General features: G+C 40.0%; 1 protein-coding gene across 2 annotated transcripts in view; it reads left to right on the forward strand.

Moving 5' to 3' along the window:
* The window catches only part of SMYD2 (SET and MYND domain containing 2), a 94,014-nt gene that overhangs the window by 25,211 nt on the left and 56,189 nt on the right, over positions 1-12,614 (forward strand). Inside the window, exons 1-2 of one of the 2 annotated variants that reach the window (XM_043964051.1) lie at positions 736-806; positions 2,865-2,928. In XM_043964051.1, the coding sequence (XP_043819986.1) occupies positions 751-806; positions 2,865-2,928 (120 nt within the window). In that variant the 5' untranslated portion in view covers positions 736-750. Of the gene's footprint in view, positions 1-735; positions 807-2,864; positions 2,929-12,614 lie in introns of those variants that run through there. The other variant, XM_043964050.1, reaches the window with a different exon arrangement.

Consider the following 12,614-nt stretch of genomic DNA (forward strand, 5'->3'; position numbering starts at 1 on the left):
TTGTTATTTTGTTTTTTGCACCCCTCTTCTCCCCAATCCCACACAGCACTCTCAGATGAGCACAAACACATACAACTACTACTACTACTACTACCACCTAAATACTCCACTCTTAGGCACTGAATGAATGCTTAACCAACCTGTGACTCTGCCCCCCCCCCCCAAAATAGAGGAGTTTGGATAACTCCTGGATAGATATGAAGGAATCATGTCCTTGTATCCAGAAGTGCCTAGAAACAAGGGCCACATTTGGCTGGATTAGTGTGTTCTTGGCAATTTTTTTAGACCTGCAAATTTGGGATGTTTGTTATGCTTCAGCTTTGAAATGTGTTTCTCTCCCACACATTGTGCTGTCTGATTCTCGGGATTCAAGCGCTGTCATGAAAACTGTAAGACAGTCTGTTTAGTTCCAACAGAAGCATTTTTGGAAAACTTGCTGGATTCTGTGGGAGTAATGTAGTGACTACCGCTTGCTGACAAGAAGGAGCAAAGAATTTTAGCAGCTTGATTTTTCTTCTTCCCCCCCCCCCCGCCCCCGCCACCCCCCCATGGAGAAGGATCTGTCAGGGGTGACTGACTCTGATCTCTTGCTGGGGTAGTCAGGTCTGCCATCCTGCAGACACCAAGCTATACCTATGATCTGCTGCAATGCAGCAGCGTACTTTGCAGTGGAGTTGGAGCAGTGGCTGACTTTCCTAATTTTCCTTCTGTCCTCTCCCCTGTAGTCAAATGATTCTGTGAACAAAGAGGATGACTTTGCCAGATCCAGGAATTACACAGAAGGGTGTTGTTTTGTCTTTTTGGAGGTATGGGGAAAAAAACCTGAAAAAAGAAGTTTGCTTAGGTATATGTTTTAGTTTGTGGCTTTATTTTCTGTGGAAAAATAGTAGCTGGTCTGTGTCTAGCATGGCACATAGCAACACATAAGAAAGTGTCATAAAGGAGCAGTTGAATTCTTGTTATATAAGGATACACAAAAACAATGCAGCAGGAACCTGCAGAAAACTCACCTTTAATATCAGAGCCAAAAGGTCGTGTCTGATTAGTACAATTAAGAAGGGACAGTATGGGTAGAGATACGCAGATATGTCTTTCAACTTGCATTTCAGAGATTTCACTCGAGAATGTCCCTACCAACAAATGACGAGGTTTTGAATTCAGGTATTTTATTTGGCTAGTGTTTGTAGCTGTCAATATTACCAAATTTTCTGTGAAGCCATCTTTAAGGATCAGGTTGGCATTTACTCACTTTGTGCTCTTTTAAAAGGTTTTGTCAGTGACCTGGATTTGGAGTGTTTAAACATTCCAGGTTGATAATATGAGACCTGTAAGATAGTTTGGGTATTATCTGGTATTATAAAACCAAGAGTGATAATTAGAAGATATTATTATCTTGAGTTGTATGTTCCTCTGAGGAACCCTGGGCTAGATCTCCTGCATGGTAGCTTAAACTTTTTATTCTTAAGTCATTAATCTTTAAATTTAATTTTTTTTTTTTTTAGTGAGGCAGTTGGGGTTAAGTGACTTGCCCAGGGTCACACAGCTAGTAAGTGTTAAGTGTCTGAGGCCGCATTTGAACTCAGGTACTCCTGACTCCAGAGCCAGTGTTCTATCTACTGTGCCACCTAGCTGCCCCGTAAATTTAAATTTAAATTTAAATTTAAATTTATTTTTGCGGGGCAGTGAGGGTTAAGTGATTTGCCCAGGGTCACACAGCTAGTAAGTGTCAAGTGTTTGAGGCTGGATTTGAACTAAGGTCCTCCTGAATTCACAGCCTGTGCTTACCACCTAGCTGCCCCTAAGTCTTTAAATTTTAAGCTTACAACTGTTCTATGACTTTTGGCCTGCCCTGTTAATCTTTTCTATCCTATATTAGATTAACTATATATTAAATATTAAACAATAGGAGATTTATCTTCAGGAATTCAAATCTAGCCTTAGACACTTACTAGTTGTGTAACGATTGGAATAACGCCACCTGCTGGATACTTACTGTAGAAGAGTTCTGCCCATGAAGGGAAGGTCTTTGAGGGCAAGACCAGGAGTCTTTTCTTCAGGAGTCAGGAAGTGACGCGGACTAGTGGGAGGAGGAAGGAAGAGACTGGCACTCAAGTCTCGCTCTCTTTCCTCTGGACTCTGGTGGAGAGCGGAGCTAGAAATGTGCTCTCCCTTAATAGATAGGAATCTAGGCCTTTCTCTCTCTCTTTACCAAATTCTTATTCTCCTTAATAAATGCTTAAAAGTCTAACTCTTGCTAAAGCTTATAATTTATTGGCGACCACTCATTAAATATTTTAGACAGTTTAGCTAGAATTTTAACCCTTAAACAGTTGTATGATCTTGGGCAAGTCATTTAATCCTGTTTGCTTCAGTTTCCTTATCTGTAAAAATGAGTTGGAGGAGGAAATGTCAAAAAGATCTAAATGGGGCCACAGAGAGTAAGACACAACTGAAATGACTGAATAATAACAATGCTTATAGATAGTCAGCTTGATTAATAGCCATTTCCACTGGGGTTTAACCACTGCATTTGTGGTTAAAATCTTTTTTTTTTTTTTTTTTGGTGGGGCAATGAGGGTTAAGTGACACGCCCAGGCTCAGACAGCTAGTGTCACATGTCTGAGGCCACATTTGAACTCAGGTCCTCCTGAATCCAGGGTCAGTGCTTTTATCCACTGTGCCACCTAGCTGCCCCCTCAAAATCTTTTTCTGAAGAAATGTCATTTACCAATGGGAAATTTAAGGTTAATTAAATCTTGACTCTGTTATCAAATTTATTATTGCATGACAAACTGGGTAGCATTGTGTGTCTATGCCTATCTCTACTACAGGGTGGATATTACAGTACCCTTTTTCTTTTTAAGGAAAGAAGGATTGTCAAAATGTGGAAGATGTAGACAAGCATTTTACTGCAATGTGGATTGTCAGGTACGTGCCTGAATAAGCAAGAGGGAGGAGGGTCTGGTTTCACTGAAGGTTGGTTCATTTCCTCTTTTGGGAATAGAATATACTAATACCGGTACAGCCCAAAATCAGGGGTTTCAGTTTCCTCATTTGCAAAAAATGAGGGAATTGAGCTGGATTATAAGTCTGTGACAGACATAATTTAGTATCTTTTAATCAGAGTGATAACAGCTTTTTATCTTCTGGCCCGTCCCATAAGAAGAAAAGTTGATTTCAGGTCGTAAAACAAAATTACAATTCAAGGTCAAGTGCAGGATTAAAAAATTAGTTGTGTTCCCAGTGGAAATATTATTCTTCCACTTATGCATCCATCAGTGACTCCAGAAAAAAGTAAATCTGGCAAATTGCATGTACTCAAAGTGCTATTTTAAAACCTTCAATGAAGGTCTTAATTCATAGAAATCTTCAGTGGAAGCCAGCTCTAGACCCTGCACTCAATATCTCCCAAACCAAGTTTCAGAGAATTGTTGAATAAAACGAAGACCAATGGGTAAAGATTACAGGAAAAGAGAAGCAGATTTCTGCTCGAGATAAAGAAGAACGTCTTGTATATTAGATGTGTCCAAAAAAGGAATGGACCATTCGGTGAGGAGGTAAGTTCCTTGCCACTGGGGCTGTTCTAGCAGAAAGCTAAGTGATGTCTCATCAGTAATATTATAGAGAAGAAGCCTTTCCAGCCCTGTGATTTAGTGACGCTGAACTCTTTGCCCATATGCTTGTCCTTATTAGAGCTATTCAGAATAGTTTGGAATGTGGTGGCTGGACAGCAGTTTTGGCTGCATCACACAGTAGGCAATGAGAAACTTTGGGGAAAGATGAAAGAAGCCAGTGTTAAGCTCACAGAGGCCCCCAGTAATAGTGCATTTTTCTTAGTATTTATTGAATGAATAGGTTAGTTTAATCTGTGGAAGTAGTTAAGTGTTCCACTACCTATAACAATAGCACCTACATTACAAGATTGTTGTGAGTCAAATAAAATATTTGTAAAGCACTTAGCACGATGTCTGCCACACAGTAGATACTTAATAAATGCTTGTTCCCTCCCCTCACCCAATTCCTGTCTCATCCCTGGGGACGATTCCTTACTCTGCCACATCCCCGCTGCTTTTTTTCCTCTTTCTCTCCTGCTCCTGGTGTATGCCTACCAGTTGTACCACATGGCATTGTTTAGCTCTCCTGAGGGTTGAAGAGGTGGCTAAACCTTGGAATTATGACTCCGTCATCCATATGGTCTCCAACTGACTTGGTGGAAATCAAGCAGAGGTTTGAGATGAGAGGCAGCTTCTTACCATGGGAATAACACTGGATTTGTTACCAGAAGATTCAGGGTGGAACGCAAGCTCTGCTACCTGTTTGGCCTTGGGCAGGTCCCTTCACTAGGCCCCAGCTTGACCATCTGTAAATGATACAGTGTGGCACATTAGAAAGCCGAATGTATTTAAAGTAGGAGGACCAGGGTTTAAAAAGTGTCCCTGCAGGGGCAGCTAGGTGGTGCAATGGATAGAGCACCAGTCCTGGAATCAGGAGGACCTGAGTTCAAATCCAGCCTCAGACACTTAACACTTACTAGCTGTGTGACCCTGGGCAAGTCACTTAACCCCAATTGCCTCACTAAAAAAAAAAAAAATTAAAAAGTGTCCCTGCTCCCTGTGCTCCATGTGTGACCTTGAAAAACTCACTGAAATCCTCTCTAGGTCCTAGTTCCTCCTATGTAAAATGAAGGGGTTGCACTATGTGGGTCATCAGATCTTTTCCTTCTCTAAATCTTATATATTTGGAGATTCACAAAACATCTGCTCCACTCTTTTGTTTTTCCACCAGACTCTAAATACCAAAATGTGGGCAATACTTTTTGTTGTTGAGTCATTTTTCAGTCATGTCTGACTCTATGTTACCCCATTTGGGGTTTTCTTAGCAAAGATATGTAGTGGATTTCCATTTCCTTTTCCAGCTTATTTTATAGATGAGGAACTGAGGCAAACAGGGTTAAGTGATTTGTCCTAGGTCACACTGCTAGGAAGTGTCTGAGGGCCAGATTTGAACACAGGAAGATGAGTCCTCCTGACTGCAGGCCCAGCGTTCTATCCCCCATACCACCTAGCTGCCTGGTACTTCATTGTAACGCCAACTATAATCTCCTGCTGGCTATTGGCCATTCAGGAATTAGAAAATAAAAGGTGATATTGATATGCTATCACTTTCCAAACCAATTCTTGCCTTAGAACAAAGGAAAACAGTTGAGCAAAAAAAAAAAAAAAAAAGATCCAGCATCTGGGAGTTGACACCATAAGTAAACAATTCCTTTTTTCATTCTGTCTTCTCTCTACCAAGAGGAGGGAAGAGTGTTTCAACATTTGTTCTCTAGAACCAAGATTAGATTTTGTGAATAATGTGAATTATGCTATATTTTAGGGTATTTTTGTTAACCTTATTCTGTGTGTTGTATATAATATGTCCCCCAAGTCTTGGTGAAGTTTTAAGCTAACAGAGTTTTAAATGAATTTAAGCTATTAAAACTAAGACTTTAGGGACACCCAATAGAAGGTGCTGAGAAATCGGTTCATTCCAGTCTTCCTAGATTTCTCAAATATGCCATTCAGTTAAACTAAAATGAACTAAATCATGTAAAAGTTAAAAACAAAAACCAAAAAACTTAAAAGAATGGAGGGAATCTTGCAGTTTTATATTGAACATTTTATATCAAACATTGTCCTAAAACAGGGTACCCTGATGAATCTGTGGGAGAAATGAGGAGTGGTTACAGTGTTCATAGTGCAAAAATGGTATGATATAGTAGAAAGACCTCTGGACTGGGGAGTCTTCAGAACACTTTGTTCTAGTTCCAACTCTTACCACTACCACCAAAATTACTATTACTACTACTACTAAATAATAATAATAATAATAATAATTCACCTTTAGGTACTGTTGTAAGGTTTACAAAGAACTCTGAGGTAATTACTACAGTATTATTTTCCTCATTTCATAAGTAAGGAAACTGGGGCATCTTGGTGGCGCAGTGGATAAAGCACCAGCCCTGGATTCAGGAGGACCTGAGTTCAAATATGACCTCAGACACTTGATACTTACTAGCTGTGTGACCCTGGGCAAGTCACTTAACCTTCATTGCCCTGCCAAAAAAAAAAGGACACTGAAGCTCAGAGAAGTTGTAGCTTGCTTATGGTCCCACAGCTCAAACAAATAGAAATGTGAGCCCTGAGTTCTAGACTCCAAAGTCCAGTCTAGAGAATGTTGCCTCAGATCCCTTGTGAGCTGTCTGACCTTGGGTAACTCACTCGCCTAGGCCTCAGTTTCCTCTCCTGTCAAATGAAGATTACTTAATCATCCTTTTAAAACATTGTCCTCTAAGATCTAGTAACAGGGCCTTCTTCTTTGTAGTGGTGCCCAGTGCCACCCTGCTGGTCTCTGGTGCCAAGAGACAAATGAGACAAAGTCCAATCATTGTTGGTGGTGGGTATGGGCAAGGGTACTCGGGTTTTGTAGTAGAGTTTAGGGGGAATCCCAGGAGGAATCCATAGAAATGGGAATCCTTCTTGCTTATGAAACTAAGTATCTTGGGGATTCAAAGACAATGCCCAGATTGCTGACAAGGACCTTAACACAAGAGGACAGCTAGATGGTGCAGTGGATACAGCACCAGGCCTAGAGACAGGAAGACCTGAATTCAAATCTGGCCTCAGACACTTACTACCTGTGTAGCTCTGGGCAAGTCGCTTTATCCTGTTTGCCTCAGTTTCCTTATCTGTCAAATGGGCTGGAGAAGAAATGGCAAACTGCTCCAGTATCTTTGCCAAGAAAACCCCAGATGTGGTCATGAAGAGTTGGACATGACTGAATCAACTGAAAAACAAAACCTAACATGACATTTTGAAATGCTGTGGCTGGTAATTGGTGGGAGAGTATGTTTCTCTGTCTTCTTTAATATTCACTGAGAGCAAATGTCCTTTCCAAAAACTACCCCCAGCAGTTTTCAAACAAGTCAAGTGGGATAATTACAAAATACGTGAAACTGAGGAGAGAGAAGAATCCCTTGATAGAGCACCAGGAAGACCAAAAGAACCACGCTGGTTAAAGCCTCTTCTAGAACAACAGAGGGGGACACAATTCAATGCATCTGTGCTTTTGCTTCCTCTGAGAGGTCCAGGAATCAGAGGACAGCAAGCATTCCACCAACCCCACTCCTGGCCTGCAAGGTTTTAGATTTTTAATCTCATTTTGCACAAATTGGCTGCTCCTCTTCTGTTTCTTAGTTTACATAACTCAGTATGATCCTGCCAGAGGAAGAGTTTTAATGAATAGTGTTTAAAGAATAAAGGGAATGAAAACCTTTAAAAAAAAAAAAGAAGGGAGAGGAGAATTGCTGGTAGGTTGGCGCGTCCTGAGTATTTTAATGAAGTACATTTATTTTTACAAACAGGCCTGGAGAAATTCATATATTATTCATTCAGCTAGACCACTTCTTGGCAGAGAATGCCTCCAATTTACCATACCCTTATCAAGAGGATATTTTGGGAAGTTAAGTTTGCAGAATAATCAGTGGGAACGGGAGCATCCCAGAATGTGTTTCTTAACTGGATGGCAAAGGAGAGGAAATCTTTTTCACAATGAAGTGGAGGTGATTGAGTTGTAAGTAGGATTTTGGAAGTGACAAAGAGACAGAGAGGAGTGAACATACAGTATAAGCAAAGGCTGAAAGCCACTGCTGATAGGGTCCTAGAGGTTGATCATTATCATAGCAGCAGATGTTCATATAGGGCTTTACGTGAGAGGGAGCAGAGTACAGCTGAGACAATGAATGAATTTGGAATCAGAGCACTCAACTCCTTACTGTGTGTGACCTCAAGCAAGCTCTCTAACATTCCCGGGCCTCAGTTTCCTCATCTTTAAAGTAAGGGATTGACCTAGATGGCCACTAAAACCCCTTCCAGTTCTAAATCTATTACCCTGAGTTTGGCAAGGCATTTTCATGAGTGTCGCAAGTATGATTTCCCTCATTTTACAGATGGGGAAACTGATGTAAACAGGTTAAGTGACTTAGCCAAGGCTATACAGCTACTAAGTGTCAAAGGCACAATTCTAATCCAGTTCTTTGTCATTCCCAGTTCTATTGTTATTCACTGGGCTACCTAGCTGTCTATTGACTTGGTTAGGCAATTAAAAACCCATGAGGAAACTATAAGGTAGCAGAATAATTGCCCTTTAGTTGGGTGGTGTAGTTGTTGAGAGCATGGCATTTAGGAGGAAGATGATTAATGCAATTCACCCACTAGTGAACCATGTGCTTAGAGACAGCTAATGCCCCACTGGATACAGCACTGCGTCTGGAGTCAGGAAGACCTGAGTTCAAATATGGCTTCAGACACTTACTAGTTGTATGATCTCAGGCAAGTCATTTAGACTAGGTTTGCCCCAGTTTTCTCAACTGAGAAATAGGTAAAGTAATAACACACCTCCTGGGGTTGTTGTGAGGATCAGATGAGATGATTTTTGTGAAAAGCATTTAGCACAGTTCCTGACACATAGTGGGTGCTATATCAATGCTTATTCCTTTCCCCTTGTCCAATGAAAGTTATATCTTAGTTACTAACTGTGATCACTGTATTTCCTAGTAAAGAAGCAGTCAATCAGTAAACATTTATTAAATACCTACTATGTGCCAAGTAAGACAAAAAGATAATCCCTGCTCTCAGGGAGCTGACAGTCTAATGGGAACAGCACAGCAATCCTATACCAGCTTTCTTCTACTTTCTCACTCAAGAGTGATATAGTGTCACCATTTTATTGGATAAACATATGCCTTATTGATAGTGGGTGAGCAGCATCAATCATTTTCTCAAGTATAAGACAGTGAGGAAACAGTGTAATGGGAAGGGAGCTGGACAGAAGTCATGGGGTTCCTGGTTTTGAAAACTCAGCTGTGTGGCCGCAGATAAGCCATTTAACTACTGTGAGCCTCAGTCTCGTCTATAAATGGGAGCAAGAATGTCTGCTAATATCTACCCCCACTAGCTTGCTAATACCTGAGGATAAAATGAAATAATTCATATGTAAGTGGGTAGAGCAGGAGAGAGATAACCAAATCTCAACCTACCCTATCACTACCACATAGAAAAAGATCTTCACAAACTCTCAAGGGCTATAGAATTGTCAGCTGTTATTATAATTAAGGCATCATATATATGTCAGTTGTTCAGGCTTTCTTTACACATCTGAAAAAAAATTCAGCTCTGAAGCAGAGGTAGAAATTAATATCACCCGGACTGAGATAGACAGCTCCACCTCCTTGGCTAGAGTTGATAACTGGTGAGTCATCAACTTTCATTGCCTGAAGCCATCACAGCTAATACTAGCTACTTCCTAATACTAGGAAGCAAGACTAGCAGAAGCAGCTTTGCACATTGAACAGCTAAGCCCAAGTTGTTTGTTAGCCACTGCCCTATCCAGAAACAGTCTGCTAACCATCTCTCCTTTCTGTGCCTGGAATGGTCTCTTTTTCTCACCTTCTCTTCTAAGAATCTCTGGCTTCCTTTAAGACTCAGCTCAAATGCTGTCTTCTGCAGGAGGCCTGTCCTGGTCCCCCTAGCTATTAGAGCCTTCCCCTCTCAAGTTACCTTCCATCCGTTCTGCACGTATCTTAATTTACCATTTTATATGCACTATATATGTCTCACCCATTAGATTTAAAACCCCTGGAGTATAGTGACTTTTTGCCTTTTTAAAAATCCCTATTACTTCCTCTAGTGCCTAGCATATAGTGAGCACTTAATAATTGTTCGGTGGAATTGAGGTCAAAGTCTGACACTGATGATGTGATTTAAGTCAGCAAGTATTATTTATTTATTTTTTTAAATAAAAGTATTTTATTTTCCAGTTACATATAAGGATAGTTTTCAACATTTGCTTTCATAGGATTTTTAGTTCCAAATTTCTCTCCCACCCTCCCTTCCCTCCCTCCTCCCCAAGATGGAAAGCAATCTGATATAGGTTATATATGTGCAATCACATTAAACATATTTCTGCATTAGTCATCTTGTGAAAGAAGAATCAGAGCACAAGGGAAAAACCTCAAAAAAGAAGGGAAAAAAACAGCTCAAAAATAGAAACAGTATGGTTCAATCTGCATTAATAATCCCACAGTTCTTTTTTTCTGGATGTCGGGAACATTTTCTATCATGGTTTCTTTGAAATTGTTTTGGATCATTGAACTGCTGAAAAGAGCCAAATCTATCACCACTGTTCATCACACAGTGTTGCTGTTTACTGTGTATAATGTTTTCCTGGTTCTGTATCAGGTAATGTAAGTCCTTCCAGGTTTCTCTGAATTCCTCCTGCTCATCATTTCTTACAGCACAGTAGTATTCCATTACATCCATATACCACAAATTGTTAGCCATTCCCCAATTGATGGGCATTTCTTTGATTTCCAATTCTTTGCCACCACAAAGAGCTGTCAGCAAAGTATTTATTAAGCCTTCCTATGACTGGGCTGCTCAAAGAAAGGTGCAAGATGTTCCCTGCTCTCAAGGAGCTCAGAATTTAATGGGGGGAGACAACGTGCAAACATCTTGTACAAATAAGATATATGCTAGATAAAATGGAGATAATTTTTGAGAGAAGGAACTGGCATTAAGGGGGATTGGGAAAGGCTTCTTGTAGAAGCTGAGATTCTGACTGTATCTTGAAGGAAACTGGGATGCCAGGAGACAGATGAAGAGGAGAAAGTTCTAGGGACTGGGGACAACCAGTTAAAAAATAGGTGGAATCAGGGTTGGAATATTCTGCCCAAGGAAAAGCAAGGCCAGTGTCATTGAATTGCCCGTTGAGAATTATAGTTTCTAAAGATGAAATTCTGTGATCTTTATCAGCTATTTTACCTATCTCTCCATCCCTCTCTTCTCTTCAGTCGTTTTGTATGGCTTGCCATGGAAAGCTATTAACTCTATCCAGCATCCTTGTGCAGGACCAAAGAGCCTTAGGAATCTACCCTACTATGTCTGGCATTTCTTCCTCAACTGGTCATTTATGAAATTTGTATATCTCATGCACTGGCACAGGGGAAATCACAGAATATCAATTTGGAGGACCCACAGAAGCAATATAGGCCAACCTGTAACTGAATAAGAATCCCCTTTACAATATACTTGAAAAGTGATCGACTTGCCTTTGCTTCAAGACTTTTATTGTGAAGGAATGAACTAACTTTTTTTTTTTAATTAATAAAGTATTTTATTCTCTTTCCATCACATGCAAAGATAGCTCTCAACCCCTGCCCACACAAGCTTTACAATTTCAGACCTTTCTCCCTCCCTCCCCTCCCTCCCCTCCTTCCCCCCTCCCCCACACAGCAGGTAATCTGATACAGGCTATATATATATATACATACACACACACACATATATATATATATATACATAATAACATTAATCCTATTTCTGCATTAGTCATGTTATAAGAGAAAAAAATCAGAGCAATGATGGATAACCTCTAAATAGAAAAAAAAAACAACAGCATCAAAAAAAAAAGAAATAGTATGGTTCATTTAGCATCTATACTCTGCAGTTCTTTTTTTTTTTTTTTCCTGGATTTGGAGATCCTCTTCCATCATGAGTTCCCTGGAACTCTTCTGTGCCATTGCATTGGTGAGAAGAATATAGTCCATCACAGTAGATCAACACTTAATGTTGATGTTACTGTGTACAATGTTCTTCTAGTTCTGCTCATCTCACTCATCATCAGCTCACTAAGACCCTCCAGGTTTCTCTGAACTCCTGCTCATTGTTTCTTATAGCACAATAGTATTCCATTGTATTCATATACCACAACTTGTCCAGCCACTCCCCAATTGATGGGCACCCCCTCAACTTCCAATTCCTTGCCACCACATAAAGAGCAGCTATAAATATTTTTGTACATGTGGGTCCCTTTCCCCCTTCCATGATCTCTTCGGGAAAAAGACCCAAAAGTGGTATTGCTGGGTCAAAGGGTATGCACAGCTTTATCACCCTTTGGGCATAATTCCAAATTGCTCTCCAGAATGGTTGGATCAGTTCACAGCTCCACCAACAATGGATTAGTGTTCCAATTTTCCCACAGCTTCTCCAACATTATTTTCCTTTTTTATCATTTTAGCCAATCTGATAGGTGTCAGGTGGTACCTCAGAGTTGTTTTTATTTGCATCTCTCTAATCATTAGAGATTTAGAGCATTTTTTCATATGGGAATAGATAGCTTTGGTTTCTTCATCAGAAAACTGCCTGTTCATATCCTTTGACCATTTCTCAATTGGGGAATGACTTGGGTTCTTATAAATTTGATTTAGTTCCCTATATATTTTAGACATGAGGCCTTTATCAGAAGTTACTGGCCTCAAAATTGTTTCCCAGCTTTCTGCCTCCCTTCTAATTTGGATGCATTGCTTCTGTTTGTACAAAAATTTTTTAATTTAATGTAATCAAAATCATCCACTTTGCATTTTATAATATACTCTATCTCTTGTTTGGTCAAAAACTGTTTTCCTTTCCAAAGATCTGATAGGTAGACTATTCCTTTCTCTCCTAATTTCCTATGGTATCACCTCTTATGTCTAATCTTGTATCCATTTTGACCTTATTTAGGTATAAGGTGTAAGA

Source organism: Dromiciops gliroides, chromosome 4 (assembly GCF_019393635.1).
Source record: "Dromiciops gliroides isolate mDroGli1 chromosome 4, mDroGli1.pri, whole genome shotgun sequence".
NCBI classification, from domain to species: domain Eukaryota; kingdom Metazoa; phylum Chordata; class Mammalia; order Microbiotheria; family Microbiotheriidae; genus Dromiciops; species Dromiciops gliroides.